The 15,087-nt window shown below is 44.7% G+C and overlaps 1 protein-coding gene across 6 annotated transcripts in view; it reads right to left on the bottom strand.

The window, feature by feature from the left end:
* fam13a (family with sequence similarity 13 member A) overlaps positions 1-15,087 on the bottom strand; it is a 63,536-nt gene that overhangs the window by 25,386 nt on the left and 23,063 nt on the right. For all 6 annotated transcript variants that reach the window (XM_010888342.5, XM_010888341.5, XM_010888345.5 and 3 more), the window contains exons 8-9: positions 13,372-13,598; positions 4,347-4,391 (exon numbers count right to left, since the gene is read on the bottom strand). In XM_010888342.5, coding sequence (XP_010886644.2) covers positions 4,347-4,391; positions 13,372-13,598 — 272 coding nt within the window. The remainder of the gene's footprint in view (positions 1-4,346; positions 4,392-13,371; positions 13,599-15,087) is intronic.

Consider the following 15,087-nt stretch of genomic DNA (forward strand, 5'->3'; position numbering starts at 1 on the left):
GTCACAACCAACACCAATACTGTCACAACCAATAACAATACTGTCACAACCAACACCAATACTGTCACAACCAACACCAATACTGTCACAACCAACACCAATACTGTCACAACCAACACCAATACTGTCACAACCAACACCAATACTGTCACAACCAACACCAATACTGTCACAACCAATACCAATACTGTCACAACCAACAACAATACTGACACAACCAATACCAATACTGTCACAACCAATACCAATACTGTGACAACCAATACCAATACTGTCACAACCAATACCAATACTGTCACAACCAATACCGTGACAACCAATACCAATACTGTCACAACCAATACCAATACTGACACAACCAATACCAATATTGTCACAACCAATACCAATATTGTCACAACCAATACCAATACTGTCACAACCAATACCAATACTGTCACAACCAATACCAAGTGTCACAACCAATACCAATACTGTCACAACCAATACCAATACTGACACAACCAAGTCAGTGCCTTTTGTATTCTTGCCGTGTCGGACATGTAACAACGCCCAAGTGATCCGACCCGCTGTAAACAAGCAAAGCCAAGCAGAAGGCATTCGAGAAAACGTGTGTCCAAACCAGCAACAAATTGTCTGCTTTCACTGGACCTCCTCACAGGTTTTTAAAAAATCCAAAATCAACACAAACCCTTGGGATGACTTATCGTTTTGAGACATCTACGGAGGAGAATGTGGCGCTCAGAGCCCTCAGACAGAAAGTGCATTGGCCAGACTCGGTGACTGTCTGGTTATGTAATTCGATGGCTAGAAGGTAGCGCCGGCATCATTCATTAGAAACAAGGAATGTCTATTTAAACATCCTTGAGGTGGAGGTTTTTCCACATGTGTGATTACTGATGGTATAAACAGAACAAGGCAGCGATGGCTACACACTGAACGATGTCGCGGGGCTTCGTTTCCAGAATGTGTGTGTGTGGGTTACACGCACAAGCCTTTTGGCCATCTCCAGTGTTTTTCAGTGTGCATGTTCACATTTTTAAAAACAGCATTTACAGAGGCTGCAGAGGCACCACTGTTTATTTTTTTTTTACTTTCTGGGAAAGCACGGATGGTCCCCATTTGATGAAAATTACTGATGTTAGAAAACATTTTGGTTCCACTGAGTAACTACTGTTTTCCAAAAGCCTCTGCAACGGCCTTCTGACAGGTTTGGGACAGACTCCGTTATACATATATTTGCATAGTGATAAGGGCCAACGTAATGTAGAATGTATTAATATTTGACAGAGATTTTATGGCTCCTCTGGGCGACGTGATATTTTGACAAGGGGTTAAAAAGCAAACAGTAAAAATGGCTTTGTGTGACACCAAGGTGCTACGGCTCACTTTGACATCAACAGAATATTGTGAATGATTCACACGCACGGCAGGAATGAGAGGAACAGGTGAATATCATTAATACAGTGACTGCTGCAACAACAAGACACCCTAAAGCGCCACGCCTAAAAATGAAAGTCAGCGGAAGGTTTCGGGAATTCAAAACTATAACAGAACTCAACTTTTTGGAATTTAGGTGCAACCTGGGATAATGGGATGTATTTAAGACAAGGCTGAAGTAAATGATCCATTGTGAGGCTGAAAGATATTTCGATGACCCACCCATTCTGAACGGATTCGTCGAGACGCACGACAGATACTGCACCATATTCACAGACGTTAGGAAGACGGACAGGTGCGGTTCTGTTCCCTTTTCCCCCGTGTTGCCTTTGAAGTGCAACACAGTGGTTAGCCGAGCTAAACGCCACCTCAACCTCCTGATGTCAAATCTCTAGTCAAGTGGAACAACCAGAAAGGACTATGAATGCCATTCCCCATGCCAAGTAGTCTCCGTCCCGGCACAGCCGCAAGCCAAACCGAAAAGGGGGAGGGCATATTACGGTTAGATACTAATCCATTCCAGGATGTGACATCACTGTCTGTAAACGGATTACACGTACCACCGAGGTTAGCTATCGGTCCCTCCCGACCACCCCAAGGGGCACACGTATAATAAGTCTGGCCTGAGCTAAAGCTCGGCATGCATCTCCTATCACACACTATTTGACATTTAACGCACTACATTTGCTTCACTTTTGGCGAAGGGGTAGTGCACTACAAAGTGAATAGGGTACTGGGCGCCATTTAACCGGCTGTGCCACTGATACGCCCTCTGGGCCGTAACCCGTCCGTGACCTACTGCAACAGGAGCAGGCACGCTCCTCTTTTTACGGTGAGTGAGACGTGACGGTGACTCAAGATCCAACACCACTTAGAGGGAGGGAGACACTGGGGACGTCCAGAACAAGAAACCGATCTTACCTGAATGCCGTCACACACGTGCGTCTTAGAGAACGAATGATTAACAAATAATAGTAGCCATCATTATATCTAGCCACTGGGGAAGGTGTCACAATGGCTCAAAACACACGGCGTCGGGTTGGGGGTGGGGGGTGGAGTCAAATAACGAGCATGGGCACGATCGGAGAGACTCGATGCGCCGTAATACAGTAGCCATGGTGACAGACCAAATCACGGCAAACGGGCAGACGGAATGTCTGCCATCTGCACACGCCCCCTGGGGGGATGGGAATGTACCTCCGTAACAGAGTGCACCCTTGTACCTGGACGAACGTAACCTGGCGAGGTGAGAGGTCAAGGAGCTGTCACCGTAGGCTGTAAAGCCGAGTCTCAGAGGGCCGTGCACATGCCCAGGGACCTAGAGTCCCGAAGGGCTCCCGTTGATTCCGTCTGTAATTGTCTAAGATCTCATGAAATACAGGCTCTACTACCAGAACCAGCCGAGGGACCCCAAAAAAGCTGGCCGGGGGTAACTAGAAACACTGGAGGGCTAACAATTTACCCGTTGCAGTGCAACGTCTGTAGTCTATGGGTGAAATTGTGACGTTAGTGACCTAGAAGGCACTGGTGAGTATAAGTACTTTTACTGGCGATGTCAGGAATTGCCCAAGTAGTGGGCTAAACAGCTGACGGGTATTTCCATGGACCGACAAACAGTAAAACGAAACCCGAAAATCCAGCTCAGTGTGTGTGTGTGTGTGTGTGTGTGTGCGCGTGTGTGTGTGTCTGCGACCTGCAGGGGATCCAAATGAAACAAATGTCTGTTTAAATAATCCGGTATTACACCACGGTCAGTGATTAGCAAGGATTCTGTAAGTCCTTTGTCAGAGCAGAAAGGGAAAACTGAGAGGTGAGCTCTGTTTCTGACTGGGGACGGATTAGGTTTAAGCCATCCTGTGGTACCCAGAGTCTCTACTATGTGAGTCGGGGCAAGAAAAAGCTAGACATGAGTCACTGTGAGGGAGAGTACTGCGCGGGCTGGTGCACAGACAGCCTAGCATGGACAGGCCAGAGTGCTGAATATTACTGAGGTAACGTTTCTCCTCATCTCCTGAGTCAAGGTCTTTGACATCACCGCTCACATCATACCATTAGGCAAATGATAACCAGAGCGTGGGACGGATTTAATCGGTGGCCGCCTTCACAGTTAGTCATTCACAAAAAGGGAGGAAACCCGTTGAGTGCGTTTCCTCTGGCAGAATGGGGGTGTATGCAAGTTTGTAGAGTTAATGGAGTTCCACAGGTACACACACACACACACTGGTGGAGGGAGTCAAATGGATGTGACTCAGTATCAGACAAAACAGGGATTAAGCGATCGTGTAAAAGACCATGGGTGCCAGGAAAACAAAAAGTAGAACCATCCGGTTTCACTAGCTAAGGACCTTGTGGGTCTCGAGTCAGTGTATGACACAATTTTAAAAAAATCTCTATGTTACGCAATACATGAAATATCCTTTTTAATCACGTTGCTTTCACGAACTCAAGTGGCGGACGGACGTTCGAGAAGCATCGGGCGGTCAAGCCGTGTGAAGGGACGTCGGCCCCCCTGGAGGGCTAAGGATCCCCCACGTCCAATGTGGTGCCGGTAAAACAAAGGGGTCAGTCTCAGTGTCACTGTTGAATGGGATCCCTTCCTTCTCAGCGGCGCGCCTGTTCAGATCAGGGAGGCATGTTTGGGGTTTTTACGGGAAGTCCTGTTCGGAGCAAGGGCATGCTCAAGCTGCCCACCATCATAACAACAACAGCTTGGTCGGAGAACCGCTGCATGTGCAGCCCTAGGCCCCGCCCCTCCCTCCACTCCTGGTGGGCCTTTTGTTTCCTATGTTAATGTGTTGAGACAGCATGAAAGGCAGCCGATACGCCCCGCATCTCCATAATAACATGCTTTCGGCCTCTTTTCTCTGGCCAAAAAACACTAAAACAACAACAACACCCGGGCCTACCTCATGTAGAAAGGAGATATGGGTCTGCCGTCTTCCTCTTGGGAGCTGCGAATGCAGAAACAAAACAGGCAGCTGTTAGCTACTGTGCCGGAGACAGTGGCGCAATGTTACAAATGAAGGCACTTCTTTCACATTCTGCGTAACTTTATGCATTTTTAGGCGCCAAGATGGATTCCAGTGTCTGGAACGATAGCCACGTAGTGCTGCCGTGACTTTTGTGACCTCTCCGATACGACTCTGGCTGGACTTGAGCCAATAGGCACATGACAGAAAATATGCAACAATAATGGGGGAACTTCTTAATGTGTTGATTGCTTAACATTTATGTGTCCTGACGCCAAGCGAACAGAGATGTTTTTATACACGTACGACCAAGCTGGTTAATCACACTAAACCTCACTGAAAGAAGGAGGGGTAGAGCTACACTAGAAAAAAACAACAACAAAAGACCCACAGGAACTAAAAGCTAACTGTTAGCCCGTGATAAATAAACAATTATTCAACGGTGTTGTTTGTTTAGATTGACCTAAATGTATGTTCAACTGAGCGCATTGCAGCTGAAAAAGAGCCAATTACTGTGACTTCAATGGGCTTCAGTCATCAAAAAGCTTTGTGCCTAATAAAGAAATGTATTCAAAATTTAAAAAATCTATATGAATACGCATACCACCTGACCTGAACTTGCCATGAGAAATGACCAAAAGCAGGTTGGGGTGAATAAAGGAGTCAACCTCTTGAGAGCCATTCTACGCTAAACATCTTGTGGCCTGGAATGATTGCAACAACAATAATAAACAAATAAAGCGCAGATAGTTCGGCCAGGAAACCCGAGCGGTCATTGGCTCAGCTTTGCATCAGCTGATGTCGAGAACGCTCCTGTCACAGCCTCAGAAATTCCTTATCCAAGATGGGGGTGGGGGGTGGGGGTGATACCTTGATCATTGTCTATAGGTATTACTGTTAATACTATTACAGTATTAATGCTGCAATTAGTAGCGCTGTCTACACGATCATGAGATGGCGGTAAGTCACCCGAAAGGACCGGAACCATCATAAGAGACTGCACGTACGTGTTTTCTCTAATAAATGGTTAAATTGGATACATGGTGTGTCCTGTATGATGGCGCGTAAGACACGTAACACGCATGTGGAGATAGTATTGGGGTCACAATAGTTTCTGAACGCAGAAGACAGTTGCAGGTGCCGTTCTTCAACGTTGATTACGTCTTCGTGTATCTTGTGGGTCTTCTTGTTGTTTCTTAAAATGTTCAAAATGACATCACCATTCTGTCATTAGGTACATTTTTGTCACAGTAGTTATTCAGTCCAGTTAAAAAAAACCTGATGATTCGATTTGCTTTGGTTAATTACAGGTGCACACATGGACATTGGCAGTTGTGCAAACAAATTAAAGGTACTGCTCTAAATCATGTGTTGTAATTAGGTTCAGACACTTTAGGAAAACAAAGGACTCAATAACACACCCTGTACCGAACTGCTATTGAACTGAGAATTTGTCTCCAGGTTGTTTTTGTGTACGTGCTGCCCCTCTTGTAGGCTTACCGTAAGGAGGAAGGGACTTTTTCACTGTCTAGGGAAAGGAAGGAGAGAGGGAGTGTTTCATTGTCTAGGGAAAGAGGGAAAAATACAGCAGACGTTTAACTGCCCGGGGTGTTAGGCCTGACGGCGCACAAAGTTCAAAACAAAGGATTTATATTTCAGTTTGTCAGAAACTAAAATGGCCAAAAGTTCAGTCCATTTAGAAAACCTGCTCTGTCATGCAACCTGCCCTTTCTAACTTCTTAATGGAATTTTGTTTCAACTATATTTTTTTTTACTCAACACACGTGGAATAAAACCAACAAAATAACTCTTACCAAAAGTACAATGTGTTTTTTATTTCATGGAATAATTTTAAAAGCATATATGAAAAACGAAAATAAACCTATGTATAGATCTGTTGTATAAATTCCCAGCTCTCTCCTGCTTACAAGGTGTTACAATAGGTTAGAGTGGTTGATTGGGCAATTAGGTTTTCACACTACTGGAAGCAACCACATTACTGTGCTAAGGGCCAAATGACCTTTAACGTGCTTCCAGATACAGACTGAAGACCCATATAATGAGAATGTGACTTCTCAAAGCTGACAAGTGACATGATCACAGCACCAGTAGAGAAGGGGGGGCAGCATGTCAACAGAGGAAATGTAACAGTGAACGATACCACCCCTGTATAGTAAGATACAGTGCCTTCAAAGAGTATGTCATGGCATCTTGACAAGATGTGTGTGTGTGAGCATTTCTAACTGGTGCGTGTGGAACCTGCATATATGGTCTATGAAATCCCGTTTCGGATCAGGGTACCAAGCACTCCTCACAACGGTATTTCACAATGCTTCTGACTTGCCGGTGGAAGCCAGCCCGAGAAACGTTTCCCTGTATGCTCCAATGTTCTTAGGCGGTGTTATACAGTCTGGCAAGAGTATTAAAATGATATGTCGTCACTACTTGCTGCAAACGGAAATCCTGCTTACCCACTACCTTACTGAGGGAACAACAAGTGGCTTTGTTGAGGAGACCAGGAAAAGTCTTGATCCTCACAAATGACAGAACTACTACTAAACACCCCTTGGCCAGGCTGTCTCACCTGACTTTTGTACACGATTTTCAATTCAAGTCCCTGTTACCACAATTTTCTATTGACCGGGTTTTGTGAGTCCTCAACGACCTATACTTGCTTGAATAAAGGTGTCAGGACAGTGTTGTTTGACCAATTGGGTTCACAGAATTAACATCAGGTTCAGGTTTATTTTTGACAGTCATTTCTGCCTTGGAATGGAATCTATGGTTAAAACGGGTCACAGAGGTCTCGGCCGTTGGATAAGGAAACAGCAGGAACTGAGCATCCCTCCTTTTGGAAAAAAGGCTATGAGACAACTAGCAATCAGAGGCTTCATAATGAATATAGATTCTGCAGATTGGAGGTCAGTGTTCCAGGCCCATACCCCAACCAGGCCACTTCCACACTGCTAATCATAGACTTGGTAGAAGGTACATTCTTAGAATTCTTGGCAAATAGAACCTGCAGTGTTCCGAACCTAAAAGGCTTGGACCGGCTGAGCCCATTCATAACCCGGGTTACAAAGTGTACATTCCATTACAGACAAGGGTATTGGGGGAAGGCTACAATAAAGCCATCACACTTCAGAGCTTATAATATTTCTGCCAAAGTGGCTGTTGGGGAACATGCACGCACTGCCGAGACAAGTAGCCAACTGAGAATGAACAACACGGTTGGTCCACAAAGTGGAATTTGCTAGTTACCCTTCTAAACTGCCAAGCTGTTATTCTGTTAGCAACGCATTTCTAGGTATTATAGCATAGTGAAAACGAACAACCGCATAGAGCTCTGACATTCATATACTCATCAAGACCTTTTGACTTTCAAGAGTAAAGGGTCAATTGTAGACTTGGAAATGAAAAATGGCAATTGAGGATCTCTTGACTAGGGCCCTTACCATCTCATCTCTTCGAATGCATCAGAACCAAGTTTCTAACCCCCTCTCCTATAGGCTGGTTCAGGAGCCAATAGCATGAGCCAAGACTCTGACCCTCCTCTCCTATTGGCCTCTCAGAAGCCAATGACACAGCATTTGCCAAGTTGGATCAGAATGTTCCATATGTCCTCCCTCGCTTTTTCTGCAGACAGAGAACATTCTAGATGTAACCAACAGGATACTGTGAGTGAGGACAGACACAGTCTGAGCTTCACTCCTGGGGTTTTACCACCAGAAATCCAAGAGGACGTGTTGGATTTGACTGATGTATGAGGTTCCCTGTTGGTCCACTAATGTCTGACATTCACACCACACTGTTACGTTCCTCAGCAAATACAAAACACACCCCTCTCTTTCACATACACGGCCGTGCACGTTTTTCTACACATGTGGGGACCCACATTTTTTCTCCATCCAATAACCCTAAATTCAATAACCTAACTTCATGCCTAAACTTAATCTAACCATAATACCTATGCTCAACTTTAACCCTTAATACCTAGACCTAACACAAACCCCAATTGTTAGTCATATCCTAAGCTTAACCCAAGAAGTAGCATTTTTCCATGCGAGGAACCCGCTAAAAAAGAAGGGTACAGAAGTGTCCGGTTTTATTATCTTTACGGGCACTTCTGGTCCCCACATAAATAGTAAAAACAGAATCACAAACACATTGTCAACAGAAGAAAAAAAAAAAGAATAGCTAAGGGTTACGTCACAGTTGTCAGTTACAACTACTGTACCTATGAGAGCCTTTACGTGCCCCTGTCCTTACGTGACTCTAACGGATAAGCCATCTGAGGTGAGGTACAGTGTTATTATAGGTTAAAATGACCACAACTGACAATTGAGCATAAATTGATAGGATTGTATAATAACATACGGGCATCGCAGGTGGCAGAATAGCAGATGTCACTGTATTTGCTTAGCCACAACTCTGCGCCTCAATCTGGCTTTGGCCAGTGTTTGAACTTTGGACATGCTTCTGACCAAGATACTTGACCGCACCCCCCCACTGAAGCTTTTCCAACCAGCTTCACTACAGAGGAAGGCCCAGATCAATAGCATAGGTGGCACCAACAACACTGACTCTGGGGAAAACAGGACTCTGCATCTCAGTGCTACACAGAGCTGGTCTCTGATCGCGCAACACGTCGTTACAATCCAAGGCGACCCACTTGCGGTTCACTCTCAACAAGACTTCAGAAATGGCGGGTTCGTTCCTGGAAAAGCAGCCATGTTCAATGTAAAGCCACCACGTGCAGAGTTCACACAGTAGTACCATGGGAAAACTGGTATTTTCCACTCCAGTGAGAGGTATGTTGAGCCCTTACCCATGGTTCATGCCATCAGAGTTGTATAGCTGCCATCAGAGTTGCCACGTGGAAAGCGGAGATAGATCATTTCCATCCACTGATGTTGAATTAGTTGTGTTCAGCTTAAAACGGACTGATGTGAAAATGATTAATATGGAAAGAGTCAAAGAGGTGGATGAAACAGGCCTTGTTCAAGTCTTATTTCTGACCCATGTGAATTAGCCAGACGTCTCTTTGCACAGGGTGCTAAAACACCAGCTGGAAAATGCCTGTCATTCACCCTTGGATAAAAAAACATCCTACATTGTCTTTGTGATTGGGTATTATCGGAACTCGGCCATGACCCATTTGTAAAAGAAAGAGCAATGGCAGTTTGTAAGTAAATGAGCCCAAACATTTCAACGGAAAAGTCCAAACTTCTTCAACGTTTTGTTTATTGATACATGGTTGTTTCCATTTCCTGCCCTGGAATAAACCCTGATTCAAAAGGATTGGCTAGTGCTCCTACAGCACACAGGCACAGCAATAATGTACATTCATGTAATGCAATCTTAAATGTTATTCTTAAATGAATCTTGAGCCAGCAATGTGACATTTGTTTTGTCTTTCGGTTACTTGTGGAAGATAATAAACCCTAATTGCTCCACTATGTCACGCTGGTTAATAATGACTGTTAAATTAACCCATTAGTAATAATTTCTGATTCAGTATCCTTCTTTGTCACAGTATCCTTTAGTATCCCTCATTACAATATTATAGAGTCTCTACTGTTACAGAATGCTTCAATATCCCTTTTATTACATTATCCTTCAGTAGCACACGTGTTACATTATATTTCAGTATCTCTTATTACATTATCCTTCCGTATCCCACTCATTCCATTATATTTCAGTATCTCTTGTTACTGTATCCTTCAGTATCCCACTCATTACATTATATTTCAGTATATCTTGTTACATTATCCTTCAGTATCCCTCTTGTTACATTATATTTCAGTAACTCTTGTTACAGTATCCTTCCGTATCCCACTCATTACATTATATTTCAGTATCTCTTGTTACAGTATCCTTAATTACAGTATCCTGTGTTAAACTATCCTAAACTCTTTATTCCTCAACAGTAAATGAACTAGTTCTGTCGTCACACTTCTCCTACGGATCAAACAATGACATTTTCAGAATGTTTGCTCGCAATACAACTGTTCAACCACAAGGTCTTGTGTTTGCCCTCGTGTAACCTTTTGTTTCAGTATCATCCTTCATTATCCCTCATTAGAATATCCTTTACCTTATATTATCCTTCATTATCCATCCTGTTACAGCATCCTTTATGTAATATTATCCTACTTCATCCCTCCTGTTAGGGCATCCTTCATGGGTCAGTAGGGGATATCCCAGCCTCAGAAAAACGTGTGAAATAAGTTGACTACATCGACAAACATGTTAGTTTGAACCAATCAACCCATGGCCCAATACAAAATGCGATGAACTCAATGGACAAAAGGTTACTAATGCTGTACCTCGTTAACACGCTTCTGAAACCAACGTACTCATTTTCAGCCTTGACCTGACACGTTCATATCTTTGCTACCGTCCAAGTTCTAGATTATTCAAAGGTATTTGAACACCACTTGTGTTGTACCCATACGCTCAGCTGAAATCAAGTTTAGCCCAGTTCAGTCATGATCAGCGCTGGATTCGGTGTTTGAACCGATTCTAGCCTGAAACACACCTAGGGAAAGTGAGAGCAAGCTGACGAGTAAGCACACCCTAAGAGCAGACATGGCTACGAAAAATACAGGACCTGGCTAAAGGAAAGTGAACCTAGTATTGGCCGTGTGTACAATTACACAGCACTCTGTATTAGCTTTCATTTCTCAGAGGCAACAGAAGGGGAAGTAGTATTGGTACTGGCAATGTAATGATTGATGGGCGGCTGGCCATTGAAAACTAGACTACTACAAACGCTTAACTGGAAATGTGTTTGATTGCTTGCAATTATCCAAATCTAAACAAAGAAATCAAGCACCCTATGTTTCTACACCGATTCAGGCAGTTCAACGCAGTTTACACAGATTCAGGCAATTCCTAAACTGCTAGTAACCAGCGTTTCTCTGATGAGGCCCTTCGTCAACCACTGTGCCACAGACAAACATTAGTTAGGACGTCCGTATTAGTGGAAGCAGAAGTAACATCGTATCGGTCAGCCAAACAGTCACCTAGAATCCCCTGCCAGTAGACAAGGTTGCTTATGTGCTGTTCAAGGATCTCCCCGTCACCCAGTCCCCAACTCAGACACCTGACACCCCCCCCCACGAGGGGATTTTTAAGGTGTCTGGAAGACGCGGTGATGGATTTACTATCCCTGTGAAGTGCATTGGGAGGAAAGCTGTTGCCACTCAGAGGACTGGCACCTGTCGTTTTGCTGAGGATGGTCAGTGAACGCTGTGTCCTCTGGAAAGTCAACTTAACATCCCAAAAAGGAATTTTATCCATCCAGAAGTTATTGAGTTGTCATAGCACACACTGTCAAACCACTGACCGTGGTCTTTTACGAGCAGAATATCCAACCTGTCACATAAAAGCATGAAATTAAACTTTTATTATCTGTCAAGGGGGTCGGGGCACTCCCAAAGTTTGTTTTTATAGACGGTCTCTGGCTTATCCAACATTGTTCTCAGACTTGATAATCTAATCTGTTTGAATGCAGTGAAACTATTGGTTTGAAATAAATAAGCACAATTGTGCAGGGCTTTTATTCTGGTGCGCATGCGTACACACTTGTGTTTGTGTTCAGCGCGTGGGGACGTGTGTTTGTCTATCATGAATGATTCGAATGACACACACAGCTCTACTGTAAATAAAGCAACATGCACTGAACAAGAGGAGCTCTGCTTTCCTGGTTGACCCTTTGTAGTAGATCTCTAGTGAGATTTTCTTTACTTACAGGTTACATCTCAAAACACGAGGCCTATATATTACTCGTTTTCACTGGGCCATTGTTTGTGAACAAACATGTAATGAGTATTAGCGATTCATACTAACAAACACATTAATTCCTGCACGCCCTGCATTTTCCATGAACAACTACATTCGATTCGAGTGACTAAGCCCTCCAAGTGCTCCATCAATCATGTTATAACGCACTGAGGCCATAAGGCCGTCTTGTTTACCAGCCACTTGCATACCAGATGGGCTACCCACAGCGCTAGGCTAATGCAAATATCAACCTTAAGGCGGTCTTAACCAATCAACACATCCGGAGCCCTGCTATTCCCAGACGGCAGGGACACTTGAGCCGTGCGGGCTCCAGTTACGGACAATTTATAACAGGTACATTTAGAGGCCATAAAGCTGCCATGGGCCCCCGGCGACAAGGCATGGCCCCCGGCTCTATAGATCCAGAATGACTGAATGCCTGAATGGCAGCTGGAGTTTTGGCGTTCCACAACTGAAATGATCAGAACGGCGTGCCAATGCAAACAGCGTTCATAACCTAATTAGCATAAAGCTGATACCTAGCTTACAGGTAGTACACGCTGTCCTATTCCGCAGGGTTAGCGTTCAAAGAGTGCTTCGCTAAGGTCCTGCACTGCCTGCACATAATGCTGTCGGTGTATGTTATAATTACACGTCTAACAAATGTACCGTGATTGAATGACAGTGCTCGGTTATCATAACTCTCGGCCGCCACACGAGACAATATCAAAAGCAATTTTTTTTTGTTCGTGTGGTTGCGAATGAAAACATGTCAATTTTTAGGGGACTCCCATAAAAATCATAAAGGCTGCGTAAACAAACTGATCAGTACTTCACAGAACTGTCCAGAACAGCGCTGAGCTCGAATAATTCCAGAGAAGAGGTGCTGCATGCTATGAACAGGAATCTGTATGAAAACAATGAGCATCCTGTTATGCAATAACTTCTAATAGTGTTAGTCAGCAACTTCCCTGTGAATTCCCCCAAAACACAGATGTTTTACAATTCTACCTTGTCCACAGTTTCAAATGCACTTTCCTTTACTCACATTTGTTGAGCACTTTTGTTGGCTAAAAATGTCACCGAAACAGATCTCGACACAACCAGCTATTCTGTACAGCAGGAAAACACCATAACAAATGCCGTGTGATTTGTTAGGATGGCACACACTGACCTTGACAGAGTCTCCCTGGTCTTGACGGCGCTGATGTCCCGGTCGCCCATCGCCCCGGCGGTTGCCACCGCCATCCTCTCCGTGCTGCAGGTCATCACCCTCGGGGAGCGGTGACCGGGGGGAGCTGGAGAAAGAGGCAGGGGCCTCAGATGGGGCAGCCCAGTGGAACGATTCGGAACGGGCACGGCTTGAAGCCCCGCCGCTGGCTCACCTCTCGCCTTCCTCACCTGGGGAAACGGAGAAAGATACGGAGGATGACGCCGTGGGAGACAGCCCGGTGGGTCGAGATGGAGACATCGTCCTCCCCGAGCACTTCCGCAAGTGCTCGGTCGCAGCGGGGGAGGGATGAGCCTCGCTGACCTTTGGTCAGGTTACTGCCGCATGAAACATGCATCGGCAGACGTGGAGCTGAGCCAATGACAACAAATAGAGGAAAAGACCTGGAAAAATGCGTTACCCAGGGTTCCTCTTACCTTGGTGACCCCTAGGGGGTACAGCTGGCGGAAGCCGGCCGTGTCTAGGGTGTATCTGAAGAACCTCACCCTAAACACAAGAGTGTTACGCCGGCCCTTCTCCATGTTTGGCCAGTAGTCTGGATATTTAAGTGTCTCTTCTCTGAAAAGGTAGACTAGTACTACTTTTATTTTGAAATGAAAAACGAGTGAACGAGGGAAAACGTCCACTGCTCCTCCAGCAGCAGCAGGACTATGTGGTAACCTAATGGGTCCGAAGCCTACAGCTCAACTATTGATCAGAGACCCGATATCCAATCACAACCCAGTTTGGCTCTGGAAAAGGGCCCACATTTAACCATTTCACGAGCGAGGGGGGTAAAACTATTTTAGAAACATTTGTCAACAGAACACCCAGGAACATTGTTCTGAGCTGGAATTATTAGATTTCTGTGCTTCTCAATAGGAGACACATCGAGGAGGTGTCATTAATGGTTTTGCTATACAAAACAGTCAGAAAGGCTCTTTAAGCCCAGGGCGTCGACTGTGCCCTTTAACAACAGATGTTTAGAGCTAAGTGTGTTATTCAGAGATAAGTGTGTTATTTAGAGCTAAGTGATGTATTTGGCTAAACGTGGCGGCAGTGGCTTCCAATGAGCCAGAGGGAAGGGGTCACAGGAAGTGGTCGATGAAGAGAACTGTGGGTAGTATCATCACCCGAGAGCAAGGGATGAACTGGCAGTAGGGGGGTTAGGGGGGTTCGATTCCTATGGTCCGATGGACCACAGACAATTGGGGACATGACTTTCAATTAGCTTCAAATACAATGACTTGACAACCACAAGTTTGACTGAAAACCCAAAACACACCAGAGACATCGGTAACCCAAAACAATCTGTGATATGAACCGATTCTGGAGGCATTCAAAGGTTCTCGCAACTGCCTGTGAAAAGGTGGATTTTAAATCATAAACACTGCTTCAGTTTGAGAGACAGAGTGTCGACTGACTGGAAGTCTGACCTCATGTTCTTGGGAAGAGAAAATGACCCGTTCGTGTGTTGTAAGCCATGTAATGAGCACCCAGTTGGCTGAGAATTTCACCGAAACAGATCCCGACACAACCAGCTATTCTGTACATTCGGTACGCTGTAAACAAATGTTATTAGGATTCCAGGGTAAAAACAGAAGAACGTCTGTTCACATTTTCCAAATTCAAATGTAAATAAAGGATGAACGACTGTGATTTTCAGCTGGCTTTTTATTA

Source organism: Esox lucius, chromosome 25, assembly GCF_011004845.1.
Source record: "Esox lucius isolate fEsoLuc1 chromosome 25, fEsoLuc1.pri, whole genome shotgun sequence".
NCBI classification, from domain to species: Eukaryota; Metazoa; Chordata; class Actinopteri; order Esociformes; family Esocidae; genus Esox; species Esox lucius.